Below are 11878 nucleotides of genomic sequence, written 5' to 3'. Positions count from 1 at the left end.
TCATGTTAAACTGACTCATATGCACATTAGTGTCAAATTGGTTCTTAGCATTATATCAGTAATAACATGGTCTCATAATAACAAGATATTATCATCACACTTTCTATCCAGGAATTATATTAAAGTTTTTGTTCTTTCAAAGACTAAGTCATCATTGGTTTTCTCACTTTTAAGAGCCAAAATGATAATTTACCTACATTTGGTTTGTCTTTTCGCTCTTGTCTATGTCAAATTTACAACCACATTGCAGTAAAAGAATGGCAACGAATTCAGTGTATTTTTGCCACTTTCTGGGTTCTATGGGAAGTCTAAATCATATACTGTATATATGGCCAAAAATTGGAATGTAAAACTTCAACCATTATTGTAGCATAAAATCAACCATTCTTCAACTTTGCATCAAGCAATTCTCGCACAAGTATTGTTATGGTTTTATGAGAGATGGAACAATGGATGCCAATCATGCCATACATGATCCATGTCTATCCTGTATGTATCATGGCATCAGAAAGGAAAACAAGAGTTCAGTGTGCCCAAACTTGTCTATACAATATGCACATTATATACAACCCGATACCTTTATGATGCCTGGTCAGCTTTCAGCGAATAGCTTAAACATATTTTTGGTCCTGAAAATACAACCTCTGTTGTTCCAAAAGTAAAAACTGTTTCATTGATTTTTTTTTTTTTTAAATGTGCTTTTTATACTTGATGGAGCTTGTAAGGGAGTAAAAACGTATTACTCGTATTAAATGTAGGGACCAAAAATAATTAAAATTTAAATGGACATTAAAATAGAAAAAGGTCATATTTTAGAGACCCAAATATGTTTAAGCCAATATTCTGTCAACTCCTCTGTTGAGAAGACTCTCCTAAATTGCTTTCAATTTGTTCAGAACCAGTCTGAGGTTGATGTGCAACTGTAGATGATTGATCTGGTGGCACCGCATCTTGGGAACCTTGCTGTTGATTTGACTGAGCAAGGGATCTCCTCCTCCACTTTAAAATCTCCATAAGAATAGAAGCTCCACACATTACAACTCCAAACCCAGTAAGTGTAGCTAGTAGGATAGCAAGAACAGCTTGCATATGAATCTGCCCTCTCAAATGTATGAAAATACATGACATTAGAAATATTTTGAATATGCAAATTTAATTAGTTCTCTATCATTAAAATTGAAGGCTAACATGTTGAAATCCTAAACATTTAGCTCATCGATCATGGCTCTAACAAATTTTGATCACTACAATTCATTTTTATTTGAATGCATATACAAAACATAGCACAACACAAAAATGTCCTGTAACTATGGTTTCAAAAGGAATTTCTTACCAATGAAAAGAAAAGATGCCCAGAAAGAACCACCAGACAAAACTGAACAGTTGCATAAATCCAAACATGATTTCTCCTCACTAAAAATTTTGGAGGAATTAGTTCTATATTATATAATAACAAAGGAGGAAAAGTAGAAAAAGTAGAAAAAGCTCTACCCATTGTTGTTGCTGTCATGCTCGCAAGAAGACCCAATATACATGAAAATGGGAGAGACATGGCAATAGAACCGGATCCCATATTAGACACCTGTCCATTGATAACATCAGGAATTCAAATTGGCTAAAGGGAATATATTATCTAGCAGTAGTTAAACTTACAAGAAGCTGCTCAAGAAAACAAAAGTAAGCCAGCATGTTGATAACAACAAGAACGGGAGCATCCTGCCAAACCCTATAAAAAACTTGCGTAAGTTCAGTTGTACCATGGTGGAAAACATACTGAAAGAAAACCAGAGAGGGCTAAAAGAAGTTAAGCTTCCTCGAAATCCCAAAAGAATTATGAAACCACTAAAATTGATAAAAAGTTATGATACCTGTAATGAGAAGCGTCTGACCCCAGTATGTTATGGGTCTGACCATTTTGAACTCGTAAAAGAGTGACAGGTAGGTTCTGAACCTCTTGCTTGCACACATCACATGTTCTATTACCTTTAATGGTAAACCATTTGACTGCACATTCTTTATGTGCCAATGAAAGCTCACCTTTGCAGCTACACTCCAATTTAAAAGTATCAGCACCTTCTCCAAGTTCAACCATACAAATTCGACAAACAGCTTCTTCTTCCGGAATATCTTCACCACCATCCTCATTGTGAACTGAAACAAAATACTCTAGTAAATAAAATTGTCACTGAAGGAACTTAATCTAGAGGTCCAAGCCAAGAACGGATTTCTTTGGACTTGGAAATTAGCAACATTGTCAAAACCACCACTTAACCCTGGAAAATAAGTTTGCAGCCAAAGAGAACATATAGCAACTCAGTATGCGGATAGAACACAATATATGCGTGTATATGTGTATGCATGTATATATATATATATATATATATATGATGATACATAGGTATATATACACACATGCATACATCCATGCACATACATATACAAATATATACACACACACATGTAACTGGAAAGAATAAGACAGCTGAAGCAGGAGATTGAGTAGGATGACAAAGGAAACATGTAACAGTTCCTAACAGTTGAGTCAGAAAAATAACTTCAGTTTATAAATCTATTTCGCAGAATAACCAAACCCAAAAACTTTATTGGGCTGAATGAGACCTTGATTCAAGAAGAAAAGATCAAGAATAGATGGGGTAGAGTATATGAGAGAAAAAAGACTAGGAAGGGTGACGTGGCACACTAGGGAGGAATAGGTTGGTTAGAAGAGAGAGAAAGGGGTGTGGTTGTTTTAAAAAGAATCAGGCAGTGAAGTTTTGGGGGAGGACGGTTATTTTGTTTAGTGGAAAGGGAACCATTCTTGGTTTCTCTGAGGAGCTTGGCTCTGGGCAGTGAGATATTCATATCTTACTGATTTTCTTGTTCTGCAGAAAATAAAAATCATCCATATTCCATTTGAGTCTTCATTTAATTTTTTTTGTTCTTTAAAAAACCTTATCATTGGTCCGACCTTCCGGATAGGTGCACACAATGCCACCGAAGAAGAACAATACTCAAGGGGAACCGGTAGCTGAGGAGAATGATGAGACGAAGGTAGGGTTCGTTGTGGGAGAAGTGACCAAACTCAAGGCAGTTGTTGAGGAGCTAGTTGCGCAATCGTTGCAGAACCAAACCCATTTGGAGAATGTTCGTAAGGACGCCGCTGAGAAGATCGCAATATTACGTATGGAGGCAGCTGAGAATCAATCAAAGTTGCTCAACCTAATGTCAGAATTTACGAAGGGAAGAGAGAACGAGACGAAGAACAGGGGTCGGTGGAACAGAAGAAAACGAATTCGGTAAAGGTTATACCGAAGGTGTTTTCAAGTATGAAACAACTTGACGGAGATGATTTGTTGGAATTTCGCCAATCGATGAAGAAAATAGAGTTGTCGTCATTCCACGGTGAAGACCCCGTAGGGTGGATTGCGAGGGCAGAGGTTTAATGTCCAAGAGACACGAGAAGTCGTTCGTGTAAACCTTGCCCATCTATGTATGGAAGGAAGCACGATACATTTTTTTCAGTCTCTGTTGAATGAATATGAGGAGTTAACATGGGAAGATTTGAAAAGAGAGATGCTGGAGAGATATGGAGGAATGGGTGAAGGAAGTGTTTATGATCAATTGGTTTCTCTGAAACAAACAGGAAGTGTGGAGGATTATATTAGAAGTTTTGAATATTTGTGTTGGAAGTCCCACATCGCCTAGAGATAAGGTCAAATTATAATATATAAGTGAGGTGCAAACCTCACCTTACAAACTGGTTTTGTGGGGTGAGTTAGGCTTAAAACCCACCTTCTAATATGGTATCAGAGCCATGTTTAGAGCCTATCCTAGCGAGTTCTAAGTGGGCGCATGATGAATGTGGCTCGTGCAATTGATGTGGAGATGTCAGGGAGAAACAGAATGTGGCAGGGAAGAGGTGAGCCACGTAGTGATGGTAAAACCCAATTGGGAAACCGACCTGTCTTTAGTGTGTTGGGTAAAACTGGCCCAAAACAGAATGGGGGAAATTGGGGAGGAAATGGACCAGGCCCAAGTGAAAAAAAAGATTGGGGTGGGCAAAGTAGAACTGGACCTAAAGATAGAGGAGCCAATCATCTCACCTATCAGGATCTCTTGGACAGAAAACAAAAAAGGTTTGTGTTATAAGTGTGGTGGGTTATTTGGACCCCTCCATCGATGCCCGGTGAAACAGCTTCGGGTCATCATGATTGACGAGGAAATCCAAGTTGAATGCGACAAGAGAGAAGAGGAAAGCGCCAACGATGAAGAGGAATACAAGGTTGTAGCTCCATGCACGGCATTAAATATCTGTACTAGTGAGAGCGACAATGATGATCAACCGAGAACAATGAAGTTGCGTGGAATGATTGGAGAGATTCCTATGTTGTTTTTGATAGATAATGGCGCTACCCACAATTTTATTTCTAGGAGACTTGTTGAAGCGTTGGGTTGGAAGTGGGAAAGGACAAAACAAATGAAGATTTTAATGGGAGATGGACACAAATCAGAAACTCAAGGTGTTTGAGAGGTATAAAGGTAAGGTTTGATGAGGGAGAATTTGAAATTGATGCATTTCTCTTTGACTTAGAGGATATGGATATAATATTAGGAATGTCGTGGTTAACGATGTTGGGAGAAACCATGGTGGATTGGAAAAATCAGATTATGAAAGTACAAACTAATCAAGGTGAAAGGTTGCTGAGAGGGGTTCCTCATGGGAATTCCTTGGTAATGTCAGTTTGTGGTTTATTGGAAGATCAAGGAAAAATGGAGAATGATGGGCTGAGCTCGGAGCAGAGGAGCGTCCTGGACAATATGTTGCAGCAATTTAGTGAGGTGTTTGAGGAACCAAAAGGGCTGCCACCTGTACGCGTGAAGGAGCACAGGATCAATCTTAAACTTGGACAAGAACCTATTAATGTGAGACCCTATCGTTTACCATCAGAAGAATGAAATTGAGAAACAAGTGCGAGAATTGATAGAGGTGGGCTATATGCGGCACAGCCAGAGTGCTTATTCCAGTCCTGTAATTTTGGTGAAAAAGAAAAACAACAAGAGGCGTATGTGTGTGGATTATAGAGCATTGAATAAAGCCATTATCCCTGATAAATTTCCCATACCAGTTATCGAGGAATTGTTGGATGAGTTGCATGGTGCCAGGTTTTTCTCTAAACTCGATCTTCGTTCGGGTTATCATCAAGTTAGGATGAAGGAGGAAGATATACCAAAAACTGCATTCAAAACACATGAGGGTCATTACTAATACCTGGTGATGCCCTTTGGATTAATGAATTCACCTTCAACCTTTCAAGCACTCATGAATGAAGTCTTTTGTACGTTGTTACGGCAAGGAGTACTGGTGTTTTTTGATGATATTCTCGTATACAGTAGTAGCTGGGAAGAACATTTGCAATTACTGGAAAGGGTGTTGGAAGTGTTGAGAACTAACCAATTATTTGCAAACAAGGAAAAATGCATGTTTGGGCAGGAAAGTGTTGAATATTTGGGGCACATTGTCTCAATACAAGGAGTTGCGGTTGACCCGGCCAAGATTAACAGCGTCACGGAGTGGCCTGTCCCTAAGAATGTGAAGGGATTTCGTGGTTTTCTGGGTGTTACAGGCTACTACCGTAAATTCATTAAGGATTATGGTAAGGTAGCCAAACCCCTAACAGATTTAACTAAAAAAGATGGTTTTGGTTGGAATGAGAAGGCTCAAGAAGCCTTTGAAGAACTTAAACGAAGGATTACCACCGCACTGGTATTACAACTCCCGAACTTTGATGAGGAGTTTGTCCTGGAGTGTGATGCGTCAGGAAGAGGAATTGGGGCTATCTTGATGCAAGGAAAAAAGCCAATAGCGTATTATAGCAAGGCTTTGAGTCCTCGTAATTTGACGAAATCGGCCTACGAGAGAGAATTGATGGCGGTAGCATTGGCAATGCAACATTTGAGACCTTATCTTTGGGTAGAAAATTTACGGTTTTCTCATATCAAAAGAGTTTGAAACAATTAATGCAGCAACGTATAACTATTGGGGCACAGCAAAACTGGTTAGCAAAGTTGTTAGGCTATAATTTTGAGATTGTTTACAAGCCTGGTAAGGAGAATCAGGGGCCGATGCTTTGTCTCGTAGCAGAGAAGAAATGGAAATAAATAGTATGGTGTATTTTCCAATCTGGTTAGATTGGCAAGAACTCAATGCCGAAGTGCATGCTAATGATAAATTAAAGAAGATAATTGAAGAGGTGAAGGCAGGACAGGGTGGGCATGCTCATGCGGGTTACGAATACAAGCAGGGCGTATTATACTATAAAAATCGCCTTCTTGTTCCGGAAAAATCAGATTGGATTCCTAAGTTCTTAGAAGAATTTCATGCTACTCCCCAAGGTGGTCATTCAGGTTTCTATCGTACATATAGGAGATTAGCAGCCAACTTGTATTGGAAATAGGAGATTAGCAGCCAACTTGTATTGGAAAGGGATGAAAAAGGATGTCCAACAGTTTGTCCAAGCTTGTGACACATGTCAGAGGCAAAAATACATCACAACAGCTCCTGGTGGTTTACTACAACCACTACCAATTCCGAAAAGGATTTGGGAGGATCTAAGTATTGACTTCATTACGGAACTGCCAAGATCTAGAGGGTTCGAAGCCATATTGGTGGTTGTTGATCGTTTAACAAAATACTGTCATTTTGTGGCCCTTAAACATCCTTATACTGCAAAGGTTCTGGCTGAAATATTTGTTAAGGAGGTAGTGAGGCTTCATGGGATTCCCAATTATGTGGTGAGTGATAGGGATCCAGTATTCATGAGTTTGTTTTGGAAAGAGTTCTTTAAGATACAGGGCACCAAATTACAAATGAGCACAGCTTATAATCCACAATCAGATGGACAAACTGAGGTAACAAACAGGTGTTTGGAGACTTATCTAAGGTGTTTTATCACTGACCAACCCAAAATGTGGGTGCTCTGGATGCCTTGGGCAGAGTTTTGGTTCAACACCACTTATCATGGATCTACCGGAATGACTCCTTTTGAAGTTGTCTATGGGAGACCACCCCCCAAGATTGTGCAAGTGGTGCAAGGAGAAGTGAGAGTTGAAGCTGTCCAGAAAGATCTTTTAGAGAGGGATGAGGTGTTAAGACAACTAAAATCCCATTTGCTCCGTGCCCAGGACAGGATGAGGACTCAAGCCAATAAGCATCGAAAGGAAAGACACTTTGTTGTGGGTGATCTTGTGTTTTTAAAATTGAAACTGAATAGGAAGCAGTCTGTCATGAACAGGGTCAACCCAAAATTAAGTGCTAGATATTATGGCCCTTTTGAGATTGTGGAGAAAATTGGGGAAGTGGCATATCGACTGAAATTGCCACCAAATTCAAAGATTCATCCTGTTTTTCATGTATCATTATTAAAAAGAGCTGTGGGTAAGTATAAGGTTGAGGAGCAAATTCCTACTGGGTTGGAGGATGACAGAGCGGAATTATTAGTTCCCGAGGGGATCTTGGCGACTCAGAACAACACACAGAGGGGTGAAAATAAGAAGCAAGTGCTGGTGCATTGGAAGGGACAAAATGTTGATGAAGCTACTTGGGAAGATGAAGTGATAATTCGAAGCCAATTTCTAGAATTTAGCCTTGAGGACAAGGCTCTATTTCAAGAAAGGGGTATTGATATAGACCCAAACTTTATTGGGCTGAATGAGCCCTTGATCCAAGAAGAAAAGATCAAGAATAGATGGGGTAGAGTATATGAGAGAAAAAAGACTAGGAAGGGTAACGTGGCACACTAGGGAGGAATAGGTTGGTTAGAAGAGAGAGAAAGTGGTGTGGTTGTTTTAAAAAGAATCAGGCAGTGAAGTTTTGGGGGAGGACGGTTATTTTGTTTAGTGGAAAGGGAACAATTCTTGGTTTTTCTGAGGAGCTTGGCTCTGGGCAGTGAGATATTCATATCTTACTGATTTTCTTGCTCTGCAGAAAATAAAAATCATCCATATTCCATTTGAGTCTTCATTTAATTTTTTTTGTTCTTTAAAATACCTTATCAGATGACAAAGGAAACATGTAACAGTTCCTAACAGTTGAGTCAGAAAAATAACTTCAGTTTATAAATCTATTTCGCAGAATAACCAAACCCAAAATATTAACAGTGTCATATACAGAAAGCAGATTATATTGTGCATTTTAATCAGTGATAGAAACATACTAAATAATAAAACAGAATGCTAGCAATACAGTCTATCATGGGGGGAATTTTGTGAGTCCCACTGAACACACAGGCCCGCTCCCTTTCTGGTGGGATCCACATGAAATTTAACCAATAATATAGTAGTTTTGTAGATAATATTTTGTTAGCCCTTCTCATCTTTGAAATACTTGGAACTGTGAATTACAGCCATTTGCAGTTGTCAGTTGATAGTCATAATGAATATAACAAACAAAAATATCTCCATCTACATCTAGCATATAGTTTAGTTTAATCGAGATATATAACACATTGTTGAAGATTCCAAGTTTAACATATCTTTCATAAAGAAATTTTGAAAAGAAATATTACCAGTATCATGAAGTGGAGATGTTATAGGTGTTGCGGAAATTTTATCATCCACTCGTAATGTGGTCGGAACTATACGAAACATGCCAGGTACGGGTGAGCTACCTTCTTTGTTTAGCATAGGTACTGAACGAGAACGATGAATTGGTAATTTCATTTCATTCTCCTGTAAAATGAAGTAAAAAACAAGACATGATCATGTAAGTGAGGACCAAATTATCAGAGATAAAAAAATGTCTAATGATGATTTGGAACATAATATGTAGAAATTTTATTTTATAGCTTTAACATATCAAACTGTAGTGTTGCAGACTTCAGAGTAACATGAAGGGGATAAGTAGCACTTATGAACACGTTAAAAGATACATCTTTTGAAGAAAGCCACGTAGTCAATCTTGGATTGTATGATTTATGTTAATTTGATCTAAGTGAGACCGATACTAATAATGAAATTTTTTATGCGATGCTTAGTCAATCATGATTTCTTCACTAGCTAACTATAGGAAGCAAAACAAATCAGCTCAGTCAACTGTAGCACAAGAAAAATGAAACAAAACATCATTCAAAATGTTAATTAAAAGAGAAGTACGTGTTACTGCTCATTGCTGTGTATGAAAAATCTGTGAAGTGTAAAAATATATTTAATGGGTACTAAATTTTCTATGATGATGCCAAGATATAAGTGACAGATTCAAATATAAGGGTTAGTTGCATAAAATCTGAAATACCATGTTAAAAAATTGAAATGATAATTTAAAGCAAAACCATTTCTGAAAGAACAATCTTTAATGACGCTCGATAACATCTGTTTGGTATTTTCAAGTTTGGTCAGTTGAACAACAAAGAGAACAACTGACAGTTTAGAGTAAACACACGCATACAATCATGGCAGGAAACCTGGTTTCATGAAAACAAAGCATCACTACTACAAATATCAAAGGAAGAACGGGTTTTTTTCACAAATATTTTAACCATTTATATTTTCAATATGCTAATTACCTACATATAACAATTACAACGTAACATGTTGCGTTAGTTGTCAAGCTACTCACAACTGTTTCTGCATAAGCCATGTTGCCGCCATGTACAGACCCAGGATTTGAATGAGCAATTGGGGTTACAGGTAAGGATGATGTTTTCTTCCCTCTAGGTGTGACAAGAGATAATGTCCTTGATAGAAAAGGCCTTTTTGGTGCCACTGTTGCTGATCCTCCAAGTGCTAGGAAAGCAGCCTTTTCAATCTCCGAGCTTGTGTTGCGAAATTTAAAACTGAGTTTAGGAAGAAAGGCTTTAATATTTGATCTACTTTTTGATGAGGAGGGACCTGGGGATTCTTTGCTTCTTGGGTAAACAGGACTTGGACAAGGGGAAAAAATCACTCTTCTTGGAGGTGGAGTTAGAGGCATGTTTATCCTCACATAATCTTCTTTTTGTTCCTCATGAGATATTGCAGGTATATCCACGATAAGGTTTTCCCTTGTCCCACGTTGATCTCTTGTGAATTCCTCTGTTATTTCCGATGATGCTGGACCCTATGTACAAAAAAGCAGAAGAAAACTTTCTTAAGAGTAGAAAAGGAAAATATTTACATATTGAGCTGCAATGTAATAAACCGTAGTGATACACAAATATATCAGAAACATTTAGTTTTAGTCAGAGGATACTTCAGTTAAAGGCTGGGTTTCAAATTAACTAATTTTCAAACAATATCACGCTGTTGAAAATTTTCCCCTTCTTAGAAGGAAGTGCTTAAGCATATGGTGCATTAGTCAGCATAGGGGAGATACGAAGTAGAATGAAATCAAAGTAAACTACTCTTAATACTTTATCAACATCGCAAGAGAGTTTTGTAAGACCGACGACCATACAATTCATCAAACAATTGGCATTCATGAAAAAGTGTAGCAGTTTTCCCAAATCTAAAAATATGAACAAATCATAGTAGTCACAAGCACTATACTATTTGAAACTTCACATTACATAAATCCAGAGAGAAACGTCACACAGAAAGATAATTTGAGGATCATACAATTTTCAGTGTCAAAGATCTGCCCCCAATTTGTAAGAAATAATTCATTTTTGAGCAGGAAAATACAAGTTACTCAATTGGAGAGCTTGAAACATCTGATCATGTTAACAAAAATTATGAAGGGCGACACAGATTGCAGTATCTTGTCAGCTGTATTCAAATTTTAAATTCAAAGCTTATTTTAAACCTCTAAACACTAAATTTTCAACCTTTACTAGAACCCAAATGCCCCTCTCTTCAATATGTTCATATTTCAGCTTTCCTTGTACAAACAACACATAAGTATGTTGGCTTACCAACAACAACTAAAGATGAAAAGACTGCAAAACCAATTGGCCATGCATGAACAGCCTTTAACTATATGACCAATGATAGATAAACAAAAGGCGAAAAAGTAAATTAAGGCAGAAACAGAACACCCACAACCACAACCTTCAATTGAAGTCAAGAAAACAAAGAGAAAAAGTTAGTACAAAGCAAGAAAAGAATAGAGAGAGACATGACAACATGTGAAGGAAGGACCTTTTGAATTGGGGTATCACTTCTACTTCCAGTGGTGCCATGGCCTTGGTTATTTTTGTGGTTGGAAGAGTCTGCAGCTTCAGTTGCCATGTTCAGTGGGGAACCCACCAAACCAAGAGACAAATAAACAATACAGGTTTGAGCAGAACAGTTGAAATTGAAACAAATGTTGGTTTTGCAGGAAAGATAGGTGAAACCTTCCCTGGATCATGGAAGATGAAAATTCGCAGAAGAAAAGCTCAGAGAGAATATAGTAAAGAGTGGAGAAGAGAAGCACCATGGAGACAGATTGTGGTGTAAGCTTGAAGCAGACATGTTTCATATTTTTCCAATTTAATACATAATACATGTCATACATATTATAATACAAAAAACAATCATTTTATCATGTTTTATTTATTCCTTTATTTATCAATTACTTGATCATGTTATTCCCCATTAATTATTTTCTATTTTTCATTATCTTTATTTTTCATCTTAAGGTGATCAAATGTTATTATCATAATCTATGGACGGCTAAAACATTATTCTTATAATTTTTATTGTTTGAAGTCGAAGTCAAATAAGAAATATTTTTTTGTTTTTGGAACAAATAGGAAATAGATTAATAGAGTTCTTCGCTTATTATGTAATTAACATTAATTATAATATACATTACAATTTTAACGAATAAACCTACCCCCAACATTTTTTTTAATGTATTAGTCACTATCTTTTATTTTATTTTATTTTAATATTATACCCAGCTACTTTCCAACAACAATGT

General features: G+C 37.3%; 1 protein-coding gene across 3 annotated transcripts; it reads right to left on the bottom strand.

Annotated features, from left to right (window-relative positions):
* Positions 1–339: 339 nt before the first annotated feature.
* On the bottom strand, positions 340–11434 carry LOC124835478 (uncharacterized). 3 transcript variants are annotated; one of them, XM_088096565.1, is made up of 9 exons: positions 11383–11434; positions 11113–11246; positions 9614–10093; positions 8565–8727; positions 1869–2151; positions 1654–1726; positions 1492–1582; positions 1334–1413; positions 340–1095 (listed from the first exon to the last, which is right to left on the bottom strand). In XM_088096565.1, exons 1-9 carry the CDS (start codon positions 11432–11434, stop codon positions 847–849), a joined length of 1605 nt encoding a protein of 534 aa, XP_087952691.1. In that variant the 3' UTR covers positions 340–846. The 3 variants fall into 3 exon arrangements, with proteins under 3 accessions (XP_087952691.1, XP_047166356.1, XP_047166357.1); XM_047310400.2 differs by lacking the exon at positions 11383–11434 and having other exon boundaries at positions 11113–11336; XM_047310401.2 differs by lacking the exons at positions 1334–1413; positions 11383–11434 and having other exon boundaries at positions 11113–11336.
* Between the last annotated feature and the right edge of the window lie 444 nt (positions 11435–11878).

This window comes from Vigna umbellata, chromosome 8, assembly GCF_029865625.1.
Source record: "Vigna umbellata cultivar VRB3 chromosome 8, Vumbellata_1.0, whole genome shotgun sequence".
NCBI classification, from domain to species: domain Eukaryota; kingdom Viridiplantae; phylum Streptophyta; class Magnoliopsida; order Fabales; family Fabaceae; genus Vigna; species Vigna umbellata.
Note: the sequence above shows the minus strand (reverse complement) of the source record. Positions and strands in the feature narration are given on the sequence as shown.

What these genes read in the sequence shown, in the direction of transcription:
- LOC124835478 (XM_088096565.1), bottom strand. Translation starts at nt 11,434, where the DNA reads ATGAAACATGTCTGCTTCAAGCTTACACCACAATCTGTCTCCATGGTG. An exon ending in TCAGACGCTTCTCATTACAG is followed by an intron (nt 1,727 to 1,868) that starts GTATCATAACTT and finishes AGTTTTTTATAG; the next exon opens with GGTTTGGCAGGATGCTCCCG. An exon ending in GTTTTCTTGAGCAGCTTCTT is followed by an intron (nt 1,583 to 1,653) that starts GTAAGTTTAACT and finishes ATCAATGGACAG; the next exon opens with GTGTCTAATATGGGATCCGG.